Genomic DNA, 23,461 nt, shown 5'->3' on the forward strand with positions numbered 1-23,461 from the left:
TAGAAATAAACTATCAACTTCGTAAAATGCTTGTGTTAAAGCAAAATTGGATATTTTAATACTAGATTTAGGACTAGAGTTTTAAGAAGCGAGGGAAAAGAAGAAATAGAAAAATAGGTAATTGGCTAATGCAGTTTTAATTAAGAGTACCTCTAATTACGGAAAAGTTATTCGGGAAAGAAAACTATACTTTTCTTCTAAGAAAATTATCTTACGGAATATTTCCTTGAAATAGTCTTGCTAAATAAAGTTCATAGGAATCATTTCGTCAGACTTTTCATATATCATTATAGCACCACCTGCCGGTTGTGAAGCGAAAGATTGATTATAAAGCAAGGACTTGCCATTTCTCTAGAAACTATTAAATAGTAGCTTAACTGTGAGCTTCTAATAAAACAGTAGTAATAATAGAGCATGAAGCTGCTTAGGTAGTAGAATACATAGCATAGCAAATTCAATTTTTTTTTTACTAATCGTCAAACAATAAAAGCTCGTGGCTCCCATGATAAATTTTTAAAGATAATGGCTCATATACTTAGCAATGAAATTAAATTAATAGAAATTTTTAAAAAATTATTCGAAAGTTTAAAACGATAATGACTTATACACTTGATAATCCAAATAAATTGACAGATTTCGTTACTTAGGAGCCCTACGCTTTAATTATTCGCTATATAAAATTTTAGATAAATTCTGTAAATACTTAATCTGGTATTATTTCCATTAAACAATTATACGATAAATTATTTTCACTTTGTGCATTAACTATCGTAGCTATTTTGAATAAAAGCTTGTTTTATAAAATCCATTTTTTAATTGTATTTTATTTTCCATTTTATTTCTTTTTAGTCTCAATTACACATTTATCAGTGACAAAACTTTTAGTCATTATTAAAGCTTAAGCAATAAATTATAAGAAAATTATGAAATAAATAAATAACTGCACGTCAAGAAATCGCTTTGAATATTCAGTTTCGAAAATTTGATTTAATAAGAATATGTTATTGCATCAAATCGAATGTTACGATGCTCATCGAATGGTACGATGAGCATTAAACGAATATCGCCAATTAAGTGAGCCAAAATAGCAAAATTTGTCATTAAATGCATCAAGATGGCAAACTCAAAGCAATTTCCCGCTAAAAATGCTTTTTGTTCTCCTCCGCTTCAGCCTGCAACACATATTTTTATAAGAAATGTTGAAAATCGCACAATTCATATTTTTATCATTCTTTTCTTTTTTTTTTTTTTTTTTTTTAAAGGGGCTAAAAGTTTGTTTTATAATCTGTGAAAATTTCAATACTTTATACCCGATATATTTTTTGATGTTAAAATTTTAAAATCATAAACATCAAATAACCGAAAGGATTGAGTGATTTTAAAAATCTCGCCAGAATTTCAGAAATTAAGTTATAATTTTCATTCAAGTTTCTTTTTTTTTCCAGGACATTTTTTCCACTTTTTTTGATAATGCAAAAAGCAGAATTTTGATATGTTTAGTTCTTTATTTTTTTCCGTTAAATTAAGAGTGAAAAAAGATATGAAAAGCGTGGATGTATAAAAATTAAACAGATTTAGATCTGATCCTAGAATACGGTACATACGGGATTTGACGACTTTTCGCCACTGGTGATTTATCAGATGGGTTCAAAATCACTTTGGTGCAGACGACAATTTTCAAAATAAAGGCCGATGCCATGACACCGTACACTAGGATTTTACCCAGATGTATTAAAGAGAAAAAAACCGAGAGATGATATTTTAGCAAATAACATTTATTCGTAGATTCCTAAAAGTGCGAATTTATGTTCGCGTTTCGAGCCTGGCTTTAAAGGTTTCACATTGGTAATGCAGTTTTTGAATTTGCATCGTATATAGAAAAGGATGGGTCTGTATCCGTGTATACATTTAAGATTCAATTTTGTGTGAAAAAAAGGATTTTTCGAAACGTTCTTAAAGCCAAAAGGACTTTTTGTGAAAAAGAACTACTTTTTAAGATTTAAACAAATTTCAGTTTCGTTTGAAAGAGAAACTTTTGCCAGGAAATCAATATTTTAAATATTTACATCTTTCAAACCCTGCATTATTCTCACTCTGGTCGACTGTCTTTCCTGGCTAAGAACTTCTTAAACCCCAAATGTTCTATGTTTCTCGGAGGGGAAAACAATAAAATCTGATGTAGCCAGCACATGACCTTCCCCCAGTTCTATGTTTTAAATAGCAACGTGCTTTAATTAAAGTGTCATTTCCGGATGATCATCTTCTAAACAAAATCTAGTAGTTTATTCCAACAAATAGATAGGCTTGTAATACGAAATTTTGGATTATACATAAATTTTGGCTATTAGTCTTAACCCTCAATTTTGTGCCGAATCATTTTTAAATAAAAGGATGTTGCCACTAAATGTTATCATTATGTATCATTTTTGAATAAATAATAATGCGAATATGAAAAATATATGGCAACACTTAGCCATACAGACTGTTGTGAATACTTAAGGGAAGCTCCTTTTTAATGTGTCATTTTATTAAGAAAACTCAACATTGGTATCATGAGCTAAAAGAAGATTTCAAAAAGTGTATTGGCTATACTTATACTGTAACACTGTATCCGGAATTCTAAATACACTAGTAAGCTCTCAATTCTCTAATGAATTGAATAATGCTTTAAATTAAAACTATCAATCAATTTACATTGCGAGAAACAAAAACAGAAAGGTTTCATATTTTAAATTACGTCCAAAGGGGCGTTTTTTTAGCATTTTGTGTGTTACATTTATTTATTAAATATCACCTTCTTCGCACTTAAACCATAATTCAGTTCAACAGGAATACCGCAGAATAGTTTTAAAATGAGCATGTCTTTAGAATTTCCAGTACAGAGACTTGCGCGCTGGAAATAAAAGTGTTTTTTTTTTTTTTTTTCTGAACAACGTTGCCATTGCTCGCATTGAAATCCTTCAGTTTGTTAAGCAAAAATTCGTTAAAGTTTTACAAAATATGAAATCGATAATAAAACAAATTTCAAATTTGGGCTTCCACATGCCCATATTCGTAGGAGGATTACGTCATTCAAAATTGGATGGCTCTATGTACCGTTGTTTTATCACGATGCGAGAAATATACATACATTTATATATATTTTTCATTATTTAATTTCTTCAAATATAATTCAGGGCTCTAATATTTGGTGGCAACAGTTTGAAACGTGAAACGGACATTTATAGTGAACCAACGCAAAATTGCAAAACGAAAACAATAGTCCTTTCAGGGACAAAGTCTAACTAAAAAAAGGGACTAAAAAAAGGGACAGTTCTATTATTTCCCGTTCTACTGGGCCGATTGACAAAATTCAACTTGCGTTTTTTTTTTTTTTTTTGTCTCGAAAGCACGACTTAAAATATGTATTACATTTATATTTAACATTGTTCTAGTATAGGTATTTTGACACAAAAATCGGACTTTTTCTGAAATGAAATGCCATTTTTTTTTTTTTTTTTTTTTTTTCCATATTTCGGTTCTACGACTCACATTATGCCAAACTGCCACGTTTTGTAAAATTCGCAAGAATGCGTTTTTAAGAAATTAGCTCTCAAAATTTTAGCTTCTCAATGTTAATTGAATTTGACTTCCTTTCATATTTCGAAATTTAGGTTCATTCGAAATAAAATTTGCGAATTTTTTTATTTTTAAAATTCGTATTTTTAAATAATTTTTATATATTTTTCGGAAAACATTTTGAATTAAAACCTGTAAAATTTTTGCCATTATATTAATGTAGATGCATTTCTAAGCACACCTTCAAAAATTTAAAGATTTTTATACAAAATTTCATGAGATATACATAAATTTACAATTTGGCGAGTCTTGAAATTTTACATATTTATTATAAGTGTTAAAAATTAAGAAGTTCACCAAGTGAATTATTGTTGGCGCAAACTGAAAAAAAAAAATGCGCCAACATAAATTTTTAAATTTCTCACCAAAAATCGCAAAATTTAAAAACTAGGCATAATTTGAGTCGTAGAATCGAAATATGGAAAGAATTGGTATGCTATTTCAGAAAACGTCCGATTTTCTGTCAAAATACCTACGTTTGAGCAATGCTATATATAAATCTAATATATATCCTAAGTCGCGCTTTCGATACATGGGAAACGTAATTTGAATTTCGCCAATTGGCACAGTAGAACGCTAGATATAAAACTATTTTTTCCCCCCTCAGTGTACCTGTCCTGTCCAACATGCCAACATACCTGTCCTGTCCAAAGACCAATTGTTTGTCACTCAAGTTGATTGCATAGATACTTTGAAAGCCATACTAACGATTGCTATGTCGAATGTTACAGAATAAATGTAAAAATATGGGACGAGAACTGAAATACCAACTTCACATTCCTTAAGTTACGAAACGGCCACACGTTGAACTTTACTAATATAGTACTTTTCAGAGGAAAAAACTAAATTATTGCAGTTACTTTTATAAGGTGTTTCTCCGGCTTTCTTGGCATGCCTTCGTGGTTTAGTGGTCTGCACGCTGGGACCGTATTCCAGAGGTCCGTGGTTCGATTCCCGGCGAAGGCGTTGCTCATTTTTCATCTCACCTGCTTTCAAAAATTGTCTAATATGTCTCTACAACATTTTCAAAAAGGTTTTGTAACCAGGAAAAACCTTTATACTCGCCCTAGATATAGAAGCCGTTTCTTCGCCCCGAAAGTTTCCTCCGAGAGTTTCTGTCACAGTTTGTTTCTAGTTCTCTGTGGTTATTAATTATTCATTTAATACTATCCATATTTTTATTTTTCATGCTTATTGCAACCTTTTCTCATTAAAAATTAATCAAAGGAAGAATTTTCTTAAATTGAATTAACTGTTTCCAATTAACTTTCAGAATCTTAAAGTAAAACGAGATGTTGCAGGTAAATTTTTAATAATATAGCGTTCTATAATAGTATCTTATTTCAAATCGCATTTAAAATTGAACATCTTAACAACTAAAATAATCACGGAATAACTTTTAGCGCTTTTAGCAAGACTTTAATTTATGTTTTTGTGCAATACTTAATTATTAACAGTTAGTTATTCTTATGTAGCTATTGAAAAGTGCAAATCTGAAATCACTTTTTGAATCTGAATTACAAAATAAGCAATTTTTTCTCATTGCAATCTTTTTTGCTTATCTCCTTGTAACTTGTAAAGTTCTTCATTTTCTTGCTAAAGAAAATCATATAACTACTTACGTTTCTTTCCACAGGTACTTTCATCAGCTCGTTCACTATCTTGTGCGGTTGCACCACCGAACACGGAGACAAGAGGCGATCTGTACTTTATAATTTATTAGCGGCTCTCCTGCAACTGCTTCTGGCTCCAATTATTGTGGGTTGGATCTGGAGTGTACTGTGGGGAATAACATTCGTCAATATCAGCGGTATGTAATTTCTCAATATTACTATTACATATTTATGCAGTAATATGACGATGCTGTGTTAACTTTTTTAATAAAAGTTACTAAACGTGTGTACGAAAAGAAGGGCGAAAATGGGTATAAAACGCTATAGTTTTTCATTATACAGAGAAACATATTCTGCTGAATGAATAAAAATATAGTAACACGTTTAATAAAATAGCATAGATAACCCAAGTTTATATAGTGTTCATAAAAGAAGTGTAAACCTTTACTTGAAAGAAAGCTACATAACACTTTTTTTTCCCTAAATTCTTTAATAGAAACTTATTTTACATATTTTGATAATATTTAATAGTATTTATATATTTAATAATTTCTTTGTTGATTGAAAAGCTGCATCAGCATGTTCGTTAACCTCATTGAAACAGCTTTAGTTTTAAAAAAAGTGTTAAGGAAATTTTCTCAAAGAAAGAAATCATAAAGGTATCTTCGTGTATAAGTGATGGCCGTTTCTAGCAGACAAATATCTCTATTATCGCGGGAAATGTTCATCTAAACAATAAGCGAGAAGGTGCATTATATATTCTTAAAGAATTTGGAATATCTTGAACTTGTTGAGTTATAAAGTTTTCCACTATTCTAAGATACATTATACAGTTATCGATGTTCTTGTCTTTTAAAATTTTTTCCGCAGTATTTTGAACTTCTTTACCTGTTGATCAAGAGAGTTTTTCTCCCTCCCTAAAGTCTGACACTCGTGCTAGTTTGCACTTTTTAAGTAAGTTGCTCTCTCCTTGTCCTTATACCACTACTTCTGACTTTTATATTTTGACATTTGTGATATACATTTACCATCATTCTAGCATCATATTTCACGAAATTCGCAGTTGCAATTTGGATCTGAAAGAAATTGGTACTTGCTATACTGTCTGAAACTTGTTACTTTCTGTATTTTTCTTAGTAATCCACAAAGTTGAATAGCCTGTATTACAGAGATACACCTAAAATACTGTACGTTTTTGCTCACAAGCTAGTACAAATATTCTACATTACTCTTAATTCTACCATAAAAAAAGATAAATATTCGTCTCTTTGCTTCAAATTTCGAAACGTAATCAAAATATCTTCTTCATGATCAGAGGGAGTTTTATAAAATGTATGTTCCAATATACATTTGTGTTCTAATATACATTAACATTTGGTAAGTGTTCCAATATACATTATCATTTGGTAAGTGTTCAGATATACATTATAATTTGGTAAGTGTTCCAATATACATTAGTTGTATTCTAATATACATTATTCATTTGGTCAATAAAATGCTTTATGGTTTATGAGTGAGTGTATGCATATATATTTAAGTATGGTGCTGCCAATTGCAACCAAAAAGGGAGGTACCCAACTACATGTTATATTAGTCCCATATATGAAAATTCAACCTTCTTAAGCTACTACTTAGTTTTTGAGTTATGCGAGATACATAGATACGTACGTACAGATGTCACAAAAAAAAAAAAAAAAAGCTCCGCTGAATCCATTTTAAATCCATTTTACAATCCGTTTTGGAAAAAAGGAGTCCTTTATTCTGCCCGTACGTCCAGATGTCACTCAGAAACATGTTCAAATGGATTCAAGAGCGGTCAAATGAATATTTTCTTCGAAATATGATACCCGACAATTTTTGCGATTACAATACTTTCTTTACTTCGTACAAGGAAGTAAAGAAGACAGTTTTCAATTAAGATATTTTTAAAATTTTTCAGTTTAGAAAGCATTAGATCATTTTTACACATTTTAAGAGTTCATAAAGGTATTGAAAACCTAAAACAATACTTTTTTTTTAGCTTTGCTACGAGATGCGATCTTCCACATGGCTATACAAAATACCAAATAAATGCTTGTATGTCCCACAGTTTCGCATACATATATGAATGCATCTTTTTCGATTTATTTTACTACATTTCTGTCGTTTATAACAAATTAATACACCTTTTTTCAATATCATGTATTTAATTTCTTGCATTAATCCTTCAATAAATGTTTAATAATAAATTGAAACTTTGTTTACCTGCCTTTGCTCGAAAAAAAAAGTTAAGACATAGTAAAAATAATACATTTATAAAAAATTGATACCACTTAAAAGATAAATTTAAGATCTTGTATCATGTGGAATGGCAATAGTTTTCACAGTGGGCATTATGACAGAAGATGCAACTGAACAAACAGAAAACTGTCATCCAACCTGGTAAGAAAAGGGGAAAAAATGTGGTATAGTATAGACTTTTCAAATGTTCAGTAAAGGAATAATAGCACAGGAACCAATGAATCATCAGTTTTTTCCTGTTTCGTGATTCCATGACCTTTATCTGTTATTGTTACTATTATCATTTGTATTATTATTTTCAGTCAGTCTTTTTGCATTTTATTAATTGGATTGGGTGTGATAATTAGGTATTATTCCTGTATTGTGCAGTGTTATAGCCAGAGATTTTGCCGCTCCTCACTGTACACCACAAAATCTATAAAATGTCAAAAGGATATATCGGGAAATGAGTAAAAATTATGCTTTTAGATCCGAAATAAAACTTTAAGTCCTTCAAAAACACTTCACTTTAAAACACTTCAAACACACATTTTGAAGTGTTATTTTATGGAGACATTAGGTTATTTCGAAATAGGAGACGTGAAAAATGAGATTTGCCATCGCCGGGACTCGAAACACGGATCTCTCAAATACGAGCTGAGTGTATTGACCGCTAAACCACGAAAGCATGCTAAGAAGCCGGTAAACATACCTTATATACACCCCTTTTTAGGATGGCTGGGGATTAGGGGACCCAATCGCCAAATCCTGGTGATGGAGAATCATCATCCACCACCTTTTTTAGTTAGGACACCACTGTAGAGACATTAGGTTATTTCGAAGCAAGAGACGTGAAAATTGATCAATACCCTCGCCGCGACTCAAACCACGGACCTCTCGATTACACTCCGAGCGGGCTTACCACTACAGTTTAAAAGCATGCTAAGAAGGCGAGAGAAATACCTCACAATTTTACTTGTTTTGTATAAAAATTTCCTCGTAAACATTCTATAAGTTCGTTTCATCACCCCAACTGTTTTTCTGTAAACTATACATGTACAGGTAGAAGTGAGTTGGATACTAAAATTTCACCAGTGGGTCGTACAGGTACAGTCCCGTTGCACTGACTGTGTAGTTCCTCCCCAATTTTGAGCCCGGGGGGGGCGATGCCATGGTCTCCCACTCCTCTTTTCTTACCATATAATGTACAATAGGATTTCTTAATTACTTTCCAAGGTACTCATTTTTAAGTCTTAATTAATACGACCGAACTTTTCGAACGGTTCGAACTTTGCGAACGAGCTGGCTACATGGGTGATTGTCATGATTTTATGAACCAGTTTCCTGTAAAACGTTTTTCACGAAGATTTCCTCCTTTTAGGTAGATATCCCTCGTGTACTTTGCCATAATCCAACAACCTAAGCTAACCTTAGGTTATAATTTATTTCTCCCACTTTCCTAGCGTCCTTTGTGGTGTAGTGGTTCTGCACGCTGGGCCGATATTTCAGAGGTCCGTGGTTCGATTCCCGGCAAAGGCGTTTGCTATTTTTCATCTTTTCTGGCTTCCAATTAACCTAATGGCTCTACAAGTAGCGCTCGAACTAAAAGGGTTGTGGATGATGATTCTTCGCACCCAGGATTTGGAGACTAGGTCCCCTAAAACCCTAGTCGCCCTTTAAAAAGGGGTGTATATAAGGTATTTCTCCCACTTTCCTAGCGTCCTTCGTGGTGTAGTGGTTCTGCACGCTGGGGCAATATTCCAGAGGTCCGTGGTTCGATTCCCGGCGAAGCCGTTTGCTATTTTTCTTCTTTTCTGGATTCCAATTAACCTAATGACTCTACAAGGTGTTTAGGTGTTAGGTAACTTAGGTGTTTCTAAACCGATTTATAGTCAGAAAAAATCTCCTGTCTAACATGTAATACTTAGAGCATTTGTGAGAAAATTTCATAGTAGTATTACAGTACTTGTAACTGCTTTTTAGAGACTGTACTTTAGAGTTAACTGAAAAAATTCAGATCGGCCATCCTTCTACTAAACTCTGACCTATGTCTCTTTCCGAGAAGAACTCCTCCTTGTTAATATCATCATGACCATATTTTAATTAACATTCATATTTTTGATTTAAAAGTTTCGATGTAATAAGAAACGAATAGCAAGGAATGAAGTTGTTGAGATTTCTTTCTAATTTCTTTGGATACTCTGACCATTGCCAGAACAATTGTCTCCTTGATTTAATTTCATGTGACATCTAGCGATTCTTCACCTCACCAATGATCAAGTGGATAAAATAGATTAATACTGGCACACCTGGTGTTAAATCCCAAGAAAATGGCTGGCCACATAAGCATTTTCGTGATATCTTATGTCCAACGTAAAGCCAGTAACATAGTCACGCATGCATGATATGAATATGAACCAATTCGAAGTTTTAAGCCTTTCATATAGAATTTTAAACTTGAGTATATAAAATAATGTAAATTATATAACTATGTCCTGAGCCACTATAATATCTTACAACGTTATTTGATGTATCTCTTAATGCTAGATATGAGGGAACGCGAGACAGTGCTCTTGGTAAAATGATGGTGTCTCCGTCTCTCGTTAACTATCAACTGTCATCCACGAAGTCATCCCTCCGCTTGTAAAATCAATACTTTTTTCGAAGCAGAAAACATGAAATATGTGCAATGCTGTTGATAGTATTCGAAATCCAGATCTTCTGATTGCTAGCCGGACGTATTTCAATTACTCTGAGAAGGCATGCATTAAGAAGGAAGAAAATACCTTACATGTTCCCCCACTCAAAAGATAACTAGGGAGGAGAGGGCCTAATAGCCAAATTCTGATTTTGACGAAGTATCGTCAATCGCCTTTTAGTTCGAACGCCACTGTGGAGTCATTAGGTTTTTCGAAACAGGAATCATGAAAAATGTGCAATGTCCTTGCCGGCATTAGAACTCCAGAGCTTTCGATATGAGCTAGGTGTGCTTCCAAGCACATCACGGAGAATAGCTTGAAGGAGAGAGAGAACACTTTATACCCTTAGGTAAATAAACGGAATGAGCTTTTCTGTAACCCAATAAATACCAATCCTTCTTTTATAACTAACCCTTCTAATATGTTTGGCATGAAAAATGCCGGCGAGGACAAGCCTCTACATGTATTATTACTAATTATATTTATTTCCATTTCTTAAATATTCTTTCATGGAGTTAAAAGAAACGAAATTATAATTCATCTGTTGATAAAGCCGTCGTAAGCGGCGAGTACGATTTTGCCTTACCTAATATTTATATATCAATAAGTTATTCATAGTTTAGATTTTTAGTAACTCCAATTAATTTTATAAATCGAAAGTTACATGTTCTTTTCACTGATAGAGATTTCCGTGCATAAAAATATTTAAATATAAAATGAAAGTTAAAGTTTTAGTAACATTTATCAAGTCATGAAAAGGAATCAGTCTCCAGAATTAATAGCAGTACTTTTAACTTTCCTGAAAAATGTTTTTAAATTTTTTTCTATGTTGATTTTTTTTTCCCCTTTAGTTTATTATACTGTATTATTACTAACTATTTTGTGATTTGCATTAACGTTTGTTGATGTAAAACTTATTTTTATGTTTTGTAATTTCAGTTTCGAAAGCTGTTGAAGAACCCAACTCAAGTGCGATGCTGTAACTGAAACTTTTCCGTTAATACGTGATCCCATGGAACAAATACACCAAAGTCTAAAATCTTTCTTCTCTTTTCACCTGCACACCGTGGTGGAAGTTTAGCACGCCAGAACAAACTACTCCTAGTATTGCAGAAGAGGGAGGTGTTTTGGGAAGCCTCTGACGTGTTCACTTCGTAAAAAGCTAAAAAGACGAAGAGACAAATATAGCTGTTTTAAAATCTGAGGAGTGTTCTACCATTGTTCTTGTTACCTTTTATTATATTTTCAAGTCTGATAAATGTATACTCATCATACACATTTAAAGCACAATGTCCCGATATTAGAATAAAAAAGTGCCATCTTGTCAGCATTATATTGAGCAAACAAATCATTAACTTTAATCTGTGAAAATAGTTTGAAATAAACTGCATATGTAGTCTTTCCTGTTTTCGTAAATAAAAGTTCATCACCGTAATGTGAAGTACAAACTGCGTGAATGAAAACTTTTACAAAACTGAAGATGCGTCTGATCTAATGAAGAATTGCCAGCATTATTTGAATGATTAAAATATGTTGAATTAAAACTCTAATGATACGCTGGCAAAATATAAGAAACTGATAATTTGACTTCCCATTTCACTGAACGTACGTCAACTGAAACATTTTTTATAATCCACTTGAGTGTATCAAATTTTGAATTAGTATCTCACTTTAAAAAAAAAATACTTAACTGAAGAAAAGGTATTTGTGATTTATTTCTGGACTATAGTTTTATGTCCAGAAATAAATCACAAATACCTTTTCTTCAGTCTTTGTGAAGCCCAATTAACATTATTTTCTGCTTTAAAGGGGCGAAACTTTCTTTTGAAATGACGAAAGAACCACGTCTTTTAGAATTAAATGCAAATAAATTTGCATTTTTTTAAAACATTTTATCCCTGAGGCCTATTAAAGATCTGTAATCTCCATAAGAAAGGAAGATTTAAATTAACTTTCTTTCGATGTTAAATGGAATGTTAGCGTGCAAGTCTTCTTGTCGTATAATATGGAAATGGTAAAAACCGACAACGTATTTTATGTTGCAAGAATTCGCTGTGAGATATCTTGCATCATATGTTACTGAATATTTATATGAATGTTAAGAAAGACAGTAAGTTAATTAAATGAATGTTGAACGAGTTTCGACAATTGCAAAACAATGTTGCTTTCTGCCTAACGTGCTTGAATTTGCATAAAGAATATAATTACAAGACATTACTTATTGAAATCGTATCCATCATTTCCAGAGTACTATTTTTATCTTTAATAGTACTTAGAATAAACTTTGGAAGTTAAAGACGGAACTTTTCACTTGATATAAAGCGTATATATATTTAATACAGCTTTAAAATGCAGTTTTATTGGGTGTCTAACTTACTTGCTCGGAATTTTTAAACAATTTATTTTTAATTGTTAGTTTGCATCGGATAGTGGCACTCAACTACTAAGCATTTATTTATTTCTTGTGACTATATACTACTTACTGAATATAACACTTCTTGTATTGAATCAGGTTTTGTCGACCACAAAATACTTAACTGCAGCTCTATCAAAATGTAACAATATTATATAAACTGTTTGAAGAGATGCATTCATTACACGTAAACTAGTGATTGTTTAGAGTTACAGCAAAAGAAGCATTTAAACCATTAACTGGTTCCAGATGTCATGAAACTGGGAATAAAAGAAATAAATATTTGAATATATTTATTGTAGGTGAACATTACCCTATTTTTAGAAAGCCCTGGTTAGTTTGTAAGAATACAAATACTTTGAATAACGTTTATGTAAAATTGTACATTTTATTTTCCTGCAAATATTTTGAAATTTTGTCATCAAATGAAATTTGGAGAAATAATTACAAATAAATTTTGCATTATATTTTTATGAAAATATTTTGAGAAATTACAGATCAATGAAATTTATATAAATAGTTATGTGATTTAGACAAAAATGGTCATGCAAGTAAGTAATCATTTTGAATAAAATTGAAGTCCTATAGTCTTAATTGCAAAGAGTTTTATGTATTTCTGTTCTCTTTCATATCATTGAATAATTAACATGACTTCTTTTAAGGATGTTTAATGACAGTTATTTCATTTATTCTGATAGCATAGTAAATCGTAATTATTCAGAATTATTATTTCTGGAAAATCATTCTTTTTTTTTTTACTTTTAACTTAACTTTTTTTTAAATTTTAATTATGTGCCATTTTTATAAAATATATTTATTAACATTGTCACGTTATTAAATTAGCAGGATAATATTTTCCATACTGGCCCGAATATAAAACGGAACTGTATATAAGATGCACATGCATTTTTGTCAATGTCGTAAGAGTAGTATTTAGTACACCGTTAATGATTGTAAGACAGCTGCACATTTATAAACTTTAAATGTGGAAGATTTGACCTAAATATAAAATAATATATAAATAATATGATCCTAGATTTTCTTTAGAACAGTTTAAAAGGAAAAGAAAATGCTTGAATGTAAGACAATTTCCCATCTATGAACATGCTCATTTCTACTGAATATTAAATAATGGTTTTACATACTGCATTTCTTCATAGAACTCTAAATATATTTTCTTCCGATATAAAAGATAAATGATAAACTATTTCAGTGGATTTTTTCTGCTACAACTTGTCTGTAAAAATGAAGGTGACTTTTATAGCAGCATTTGAGAGAAAAAAGACCGCATTGTATTCGGGCCAAACGACATATACAGAGTGTTTTAATGGAACAAGCTTTAAGCCATCATAAAACACACTGAAGCATATAATTTCTACCTTGGAGTACATGGTCGCGCCTTAAGCGGTTGTTTATTATACGGCGCTTTCATTTCCCACACACGCCGTTTTTCCACACGCCTCTACCATTCTCTCGTAGAACGCTTAAGTTTCAGTCTTAATTGTGTCCTGCACCTTCGAAGATCTTGTTTACACTCTGAATAAGATATGTAACTAAACCGTTTATAACCGTTTAGGTATGTAACTAAACCGTTTGTAAACCGTTTAGAGGCATTCCTTAGCGACTTGACACGTATCAGTATACGAACGAAAATGCAGAAGTTCCTTCTTCATCATTTGTATTTGTTGTTCATCATTTGTTTATCATTCCGAAAAATGCAAGGTATGGAGTATTTTCAGCACCTAATCGCTTATCGTGCGACCATGCACTTGTCCTATTAGTTCTGAAACGCCTTGTTTATATTATACAAGACCTGAAACAGCAGTATTTCTCTTTTCAAAGGAAAAGAATCTTAAAATGCAAAGGTTAGAAACACTTTGTTTTAGGTCCTAAATCATAATCAGTTTTATAATAAAAATTTGCAAAATATCATTCAACCAACAAAATGTGTTCAATTAGAAACGATCAACTGGTAGAAACAAACTGCATATTTTTACGCTGTTGTTTGGAAAGAGAATATTTGATAGTAATTGACAAAATATTGTTAGTAATGAGTGGAAAATGAAACAAAAATAAACCAATCATACTGGTATCACAAAAAATGATAATTCTCTAAATTTCATTAATCCAATCTTTTTTGTAACAAAAAAAATATAGTCTAACTTGCTTTCGGCTTAGAAAATATTTGAATGAGAGTTCTGATTTTTAATAAATGAGATTTAATTATATTTCTATTTGATAATAATTAATATTATTTTGTTCTGTGGCGTAGGATATACTATATAAATTATCGTCTGAATAGTTTTGAAGGATTAAGTCGCATTAACAGCATTTTTATCATTATATTCTTTGCACTAAAAGTATTTGATATTTTTGTCATTTTTGAAAACATATGAATTTTTAATATCTTTTCGTAAAATCTAATTCTTTAATTTTGGAACAATAATTAAAATTATTTAATATAAATTATTACTTTGCAATAATAACTTCTGTTAAATAATTTTATTTACAAATTACTTTCAAGACTGATGAATAAATGCAGGCAAAATGTCTCTTATTTCTTTCAGCTTTCTTTTGAATTTGAAATTCGATTTTGATAATGAAATAAAAAATCATGATCGAGCAACGTCAAAATTCTTTTCTGTTTTCCATTTTTTTCTACATTGGAAAAAAAGCGACAAAGGATTTCTCAAAGACTTCGTGTCTGATGGCTTTTTTTCATTCTGGTTTTTTAATCTCTCAGATTGAACTAAAATCTTAACTCTAAATAGCATCTGTAGACATTAAAACAAACTCTACTTAGTGCAGTTAGAATCCAAAGACCTCCAAACTCTCAGTAGCCGTTTGATAACGTGTAACGAAAGTAAGAATGTTGCAATAAAGTTTTCATTGTCCTCTTGTTTTCATTCCAATACCTCTTGTGAGATAAGAACTTTGAAAACTCTTAAATCTAATTTAATGTAAATCTGGTGATTTTTAAAATTTATTTTTAAATAAAAATTAAACTAAAAAGAGTGTAATTTTAATTTTTGTATAAATATTAAAATAATACTTCATGAAATTGGTAATACAGTTGATATGAACACACATGATGAAAGTAAAGAGGCACAGTAACTGATTAATTTTTATGTGTTTCATATTTTCTAGAAATATGTATGCAAATTTTTACTGACAACTTTTGTCAATTACTATGAAAAGTTGCAAGTTCAAAAATGGTTTATATACATCTCACATATTTATATCTACAAGTTTTCAGTTGTAGCACCTACAAAGTGCTTATAAGTATGCAAATGCACTAACCATAGCACTAGTGTAGTGATGTATATTTGCATATTTTCCCTTGCTCTTCGATATCCTATTTACTACTATAAAATGTATAGATCTCATGTTTTATTAAACCCTTATTCGGATACTAATGAATTTAATGATTCATATTTACTTTTGTTTTGTAATTCTCCAATAAAGAAGAAAAATGGGAGAGATTACTATTTTGTGCAGTAATGCAGAGAATATTTGATATTTATTTTTAAAATATGCAAAAATGCTGCAAATTATGTAACAGCCGAAAGTGGTACATAAATTACATATTTTTATTAGAACAGACATATATTTTTAACTTTTGCACATTGGTCAAATAATGATCAATGATTACATATTTATTCTTGTAAATATGCTTCATAAAACTATTTTTCTGAAGTAATCAATTTAGGTTTTCTTTGAAAATGAATTATTGTATTATAAAATTGCTTTCTAAAACCAATGTTGATTATGAATATATTAAACCTTATGCATTTTTTTATTACAAGTATTATCGATCTGCAAAACTTCCATTGTATAATTCTTTTTTTTTTTTTTTTTTTTCTTTTCTCGGCCCAAATAATAATAAAAGAACTCTTTCAATATATCCATGTTTACATTTTTAAACAGTAGTTTACATGAATTCGGAAGAATATGAAAAAATGTATGCGATGTTTAACATATAGAGTCTTTCTTTTCTTCTAAATATGCACTCACGACAGCTTGAAAAATGTGTTTGTATTTATAAAATTACTTATTTATTTATATTAAAAAATTATCATTTATTATAAAATTTACCTGTATTTATAAAAACAATTATCAACAGCCTTCCTATAAATTTAATCTTTTAATCATTATAGAAATATTTATTTGAATAATATAATTTTTTGCTCCAGAAAGGCCTTCCCGAAATCTGATTTAAACTGGAAAACATTTTTCTTTGAATAAAGTAAGTAAATTAAAATAAATAAAGCTTACTATTTTCCTTAATATTTAGAGTATACATCTAGTGTCATTATTCTTAGTACAGAATCATATAGCAGTTCGTATATTCGTTCCAGTGAAATCCTAAAGTGAAAATAAAACCAACCGTCGATGTTATTATATTCATATCGCATGCAGCATACACAATATTTAAGAAATTTTAAAAAATGTAAACTGTAAAACTTTGATAGTAAATGTAGTTTTAATATGTACGCAGTGCTAATTAGTTTATTGCATAAAAAATACAAATTTTATAAATATTAAAAATGGATACGTTGTACATTTGCATTTTTTCTACATATTCAGCGCTGTTAATAAATTAGAAGTTATTATAAATAATATACTGAACAAAAAAGAAGAAAATTATTAAGCATTAATACGGTATGATTATGAAACAAAATTCATGATACAAGTTAAGTTCACCACTAAATAATCTCTTTTCATGTGATTTCAAAAATAATATGAGTGCTACCGAATAAGGGTTTATTATTTTCCTACACTTGTGAATACGAATCTCTATTTTGTAATTTATGAATGCTGAATGTTTATTTATATACACTTCCGCACATTTGCCAAACCATGTATAAATAAACTCTCACTAAGTAAAACTTTGTTTGCGTCATTTCTTTCACAAAATAAAACACAACAATATATATCCACTGTCATTAGTATGCTTATTAAAATGCATGTACGAATAATATTTGAATAACATATTTTAAAGTTTTTACTTGTACACGATCGTAACAATCAGTAGGTTTACTTGATCTGTTCTATCCTATTTAATAAGTGGAATGGCTGAGGCCATGGAATACTGATAACTTCATATTTCAATCAGTAAATAGAGCTCGATGACTACATGGATTTTTTGTGATCTCGATATTTTCGAGTAAACAGAAACCAATACTGTTCCTAAAATGCTTCGCATGAAAATAATCCTCATAAAAATTTCATTTAGTTCTTTCATTTACATTGCTGGCCACTAAAACTGCTGCACCAGGAAGGAAAGTAACTAGCAGAACCATATTTGCTATAAATATATAGTAAAACGGGAGGAAAATATAAAAAAATTTGAGGTGGCTTGGAGTACACAGGGGACAGAATTAAGTGCACACAGTTGTCATCTCAGACAGCTGTGTGCACTTAATTCTGTCCAGTGCAATTAATGTCTGTCTAATCGGCTACAATCCGAATGGGTATCAGATGGAACCGAGCTTGGATGACAGATACGGATATTTTATTCCATGTGGCTTCAGCTGTGCACAAGAGTCGAATGGTGGCGAGCAAGTCGCTCGGCAATCCGTGACCAGATTCCCTCAGTGAGTGAGAGATCTGGAGAATGTGCTGGTTAGAGCAACAGTCCAGCACCTTCTGTTATCAAGGAAGGTTAGGAAAGCATGGGTAACACGCGGCCGTAAAATACATTGTTCAAAGATGGCGTCACGCAGGCTTGAAAGATAGGCGCAACAACTTGCTTAACTTGTTAAAAATGTAACGGTACCTATGTACATCACGGGTATATGAAAAAGACGTGACCAGGACCATACCAGCACGCCAGATGCTGGCTCCGTATGATGATGACAAACGGAAGGCGGTAACGCTCGTTCTTCTACGTTAGCAACGTGCCTCCACAGACGAATACATCGATCATGATGCTGACGTAGAACCAGGGTTCCTATGAAAAGATGAACTGGTGTCCCTCCTGAATCCAGTGTAGTCAATCGTCGAAGCACTGTAGACACGGACTTATCTGTGTTTCAGCATCGAGGGAAGGTGCGACAATGTCACAGGGCTGACAGTCCGTGGTGCTGTAAATGTCGTGACACTATCCGTGCAGATACTTGTCTTCCTGCATACGAGTCAAGTTCTTGGCTCAGCGTAGGTAGCGTGGCTATACAATCCCACAACACAGAAAAGAAAACACGCGTATTCTCTCGGGCGTTATTGTCCCTGTGCCGCTGGTATCTTGTATGGCCCTTCTGGAGCCATCGACTTCATTATTCGCCTGACAGTCATCGGATTCCGACCAAAACGAGCAGTAATGTCATAGAACGGTAAACAGCATTCTCGATATGCGACGATACTGCCACGATTGAAGTAGGAGTTTCTCTCTTGCACAAGGCATACCACGAGCCACGAGCTTTTCACAAACAATCAACGTTCCGTTGCAATTTCCAAATGAAAATCCCCTTGTGCAGTCTTCGTATTTAGATACAATATATATGGTGCTACTTATTCTTGCTTTCAGTGCATGCGAGTGGAATGCTAATCATTTGTATAATCCAACATGTAGGATCTTTAATGCAGATTTGATATTTGTTGCATGCCGCCTTCATGGTAGAGCAATTTTAATTGCTAGTAGGGTATTTCGTCCGAAAAAAAAGTCGACGGTAAGATTATCAAGTGCGAAATGAGAAGTAGGACTGCTTGACAGCTTTAATCATATTGGCAGAAGTTCGCAGTCAGAAAGTGTTAAACTCTTCTGTTTTTCTTCTATTACTTATTTATCCTCGAGTAAAATTTTCCTTATTGTTTATAGCATTCTATTATCATTAGTGACGCTTTAATGATTTTAAATTTTTTCATCAATGTGCTAGAAAACTAATGATTTTTGTTTCTACCATCGCTTGTAGTACATTATACCCTATATTCAGAGCAGTTTTAAATACGACGGTGATGCCACAGTAAATCAGTTAGTCAAGTGATGCAGTTGAGATTCCTGCTTTAGACATCTATCGAGATTTACATTTCACCATATGAGTTTTCTTGTGATCTGATATACTTTTGCACGTTAAAAATAAATGTATCTGCCTTATATTCGTTGTTTTTCTTGGAATATTTTACCTTGCTATATGAGCTATGATTTCTTCCAATAAGATGTCAATTTCTTCCTGTTCATCTGGCGCAGTGAGTAACTCTTTGAAATTCAGACCCTTTGCTAACTTGTATCCTTAAAATACCGAACCGCCCGAAATAGTTTTCCAGTTTCACAACAATTTCCTCTCCTCCCCGTCCATTAACGCAGAAAATAGGTGTGAAGATTTCCAATGACATCCTTTGTACTTTCTAATAAAGATTCCATTAGCCTTTGAACCCGTTCTTTATAAAACTATTCTGAAGGTCAGACCAACAAGCTTTTCTGGCTGTTATGATCACGACTGAGATTTTGTTTATTTCCATTGTTTTTATAGAAAGGAATAAATTGGTTAAAAATAAATATAATCCTTAAATTTTTAAACTGCTGTTATTGCTGTTTAAAGCTTAAAGCACACTGTACGTACCACAAAAGAATCAAGAACGAAATGTCACGATCAACCAAAAGATAAGAAACCTCTTAGGACAAGCTGTCTGCAGTAAACTGATACAATGCATTTGGGGAAACTGCACCTGCTACTGCATATCTTAGGGAGAGGGAAGAAAACAAGATTACAATCTCGGACGGTTCTGGTTGTTTCAATGTAGGGCCGTGTGGGGCGGATGGGATGTGAAGGAGTTAAAAATAGTCAGGGGAAACCCACAGAGTGAAGCCGCATATAGCAAAAGTGCTACATTTAGTGTTCTTCTAGAGCTTCTTAACAAGCCTGCACAAAGTTACTTCGCGTGCTTACAAAATTAAGTTTCTAAGTTGACATTTGCATTTTAACTTTGCCGTTTGCATTTGTTCTTATTTTTTTTTAAATCTCCAATTGCTATTTAGTATTTAGCCCTATTTTAGATATTATTTTTACTGCTTTATTAGTCACTTTGTTAATGGCTTTATATTGCACTGTACTCATTTATTGTTCATGTTGTGGATGTCTTTTGTAACCACCTATCCATAACTCTGTAAATATGTAACTGAAATTGTTCTTCTCACCCGCAATGCACCCTTCTTCCATCACTGCACTATCGTCTTCTTCCAGCATTTGTTTGCACTGCCCGCAGCAGTCGTCTTGAGCACAATATGTATATATAAGTGTGTTATTTTGATCAAGTTATTTCCGTCAGCGGGGCTACCTGGCCGACATGCTAACTATCCAGTGGACCGGCTGCCTCGCTGTCGGTGGAAAGAAAGAAAGTTGATATCAGTTAGTTTTGTACCTCCAGCTATACCTCCAACTGCAAAGTTGTTTGAATTAATCTGTATTTGAAAATAAAGAAGATGCTCACTATGTATATATCAATCTGTTTGAACTTAAAACAGTTAAGGAATTGCATAAAACAGCTTCATGAAATGTTTGTTCCTACACTCTTTATTAACAGACAAAATGCTATATTTCTGAAAACATGCAACCCTTTCTTTTTTCAGTAGCAAGCGCACGTAGCATTACGATTCCTTAAAAGAAAAAAAAATCCGCATACTAATCAAAACCAACAGAATATATGACCCTCGGATTTCAAAGCTTCATGAATTACTATCATACCGTGATGGTAATGTGAGAGCAACCACTCGGGGTTGCCAGACTAACACATTTTCTTAAAATTTTGGGTTGTCTGTTTCGGCGGCATAGCGGCTTTGCCGGTGATTGCCATCAAGGTTGGGCGGATAATGCAATAGTACCCACGAGTTCCGTAAAGATTATGTTAGTGGTCCATCGATCCCCGAGGTTGAGACTAAATAAAAATTCGAAAAGAAAGGTATAAAGCATTCATACTAGCCCACTAGTGTTTATTAACTAAAAAAATATAAAGGTATATTTAGTTATAGATTTGTTTTAAAATTTAACGTGTGGTTATTCTATGCCGAAGAGAATGCCGGGAAATTCTGTTCAAAACTAAACATATTTCTAGTGGATAATGAATTGAATTTATAATGAAACACCTTTTTAAATCGAAGAAAACTGTAAAAGAGTATTTCGCAGAAGAAAAAACTAAGTATAACAGAATAAAACTCCGTTCAAGTATTAAGATGAAACAGAAGACTTACCAGTTAAGGAAATGGAACAGCCTATCGACACGTCAACAGATTCGACGCAAAATCCAACTTAAACAAAAGCAGGTCTTAATATACAGTATACGATAGTAAGCTAAGTACGTTAAAGTAAGCTCTCGTTAAATAGCACACGTTGAAACTTGTTTCTATTTGTTGTGAATTTCTTTGTTATCACAAGCACATAAGAAGTAAGCAAAGAAAATAGAATATACTTAAATTTAATAAAATTAAAACCTAATTTCCAACATTCATTTATTGAGATAATCTAACAAACATAATACATAACGGCAATAGAATATACTTAAATTTAATAAAAAATAAAATCTGATTTCTAACATTCATTTATTGAGATAATCTAATAAACATACATAACGGCAATATTTAAAACAAAAACAGCGAATTACACAGTGTTTGGAAGAACGGATACCAAACGAAAAGTAATAAAACTGCAATTTGCAATCAATAAAAAAAAATTAGTGTTTTTTAATATTACACAATTAAATATCACGTAATTATAGATTACAATATTTCATAGAAATGCTAATGTTTCCTTAACACTAGTTTTTCGATCATACATTTCATACACTGTTTAAAATCATTAACCTTTCCTGCATACTGTACAAAAAAAACAATATACTATAGAATGTGCATTATTATTAATTTTAATAATTAATTAATTGCTTATATTATATATATATCTAATTCATCTTCAGCAGTCTTATTAAGTACTGGTACCAGTCCAATAATTTCTTTGTATTATGAAAGTCATGAACATACCATAACAGCTTGAATTGTTGTTCCTTCTGTATTGATTACATTGTCAGCAAAACCAGAAAGTGACTTACCGTTGTATGTTATTTTTGGTTTTATATGAATTAATTCTGAAAGCCAACATTTCAATATGAACGATTAATACGATTAATAATCAATCGATTAATATGAATGATATGCGATATAGCATTTAGGAAGTTATAACCGAAGTACAAAGCTAGTAAGCTTATCCAAATATTGCAGCGCTGGAACCACAGTGATCGGAGAGAGACAGTATTTCCACAGAGACACTATTTCACGAACCATACACTGTTTCACGAACACTATATTCCACAGACCACTCTAGACCACAGAAATACTATTTCACGAACACTAGTTTCAGGATTAGCATTGTAGCATTTCTTGTAGAGCAGATATTCACACACAAAATAAGCACAAATTCAGCATTCTCATAATCATTTCACTCGCTGAAGGCAGTTGAAGTAACTAAATACAGAACAATGAGAAGATTCACCATGCGTTCTTTGATTGACAGTGCATTACATTTACTTTTAATATAAGCGATATTATTTATATCAGTCATTGCTTGATTAAATTTCAAACATGAAGTAAGTCTTTCGAACGCCTTACACATGGCATCTCTTGAAAGAACTGCTAGAATCTGAATTAATTGCTCAGATGTTTGAATTTGGCAGCTAGTCAAAGCGCGCAAATCTCGAGATGTTCTTTTATATAAGCCTCCAGTAAATAAAGTACAAGTCTGCTTCTCCTTCGATGAATTTTCCGCCATATATATTGGACAGCCGTGAATTCGTCCTTACTTCAAAAATAAGAAATAAAGTCCTATTACAGTAGAGAAATAATTGCTAACATGTGATTTGCACTGATTTCTGAAAGA

General features: G+C 31.9%; 1 protein-coding gene across 1 annotated transcript in view; it reads left to right on the plus strand.

Moving 5' to 3' along the window:
* Positions 1 to 17,491, plus strand: part of LOC118181258 (uncharacterized) — a 320,872-nt gene extending 303,381 nt beyond the window's left edge. The window contains exons 2-3 of the mRNA XM_085823405.1: positions 5,255 to 5,428; positions 11,129 to 17,491. Of these exons, the coding sequence (XP_085679531.1) occupies positions 5,255 to 5,428; positions 11,129 to 11,172 (218 nt within the window). The 3' untranslated portion in view covers positions 11,173 to 17,491. The remainder of the gene's footprint in view (positions 1 to 5,254; positions 5,429 to 11,128) is intronic.
* Positions 17,492 to 23,461: the final 5,970 nt, after the last annotated feature.

This window comes from Stegodyphus dumicola, chromosome 9 (assembly GCF_044657685.1).
Source record: "Stegodyphus dumicola isolate Sdum_Otavi_A_Nest chromosome 9, ASM4465768v1".
Taxonomy (NCBI): Eukaryota; Metazoa; Arthropoda; class Arachnida; order Araneae; family Eresidae; genus Stegodyphus; species Stegodyphus dumicola.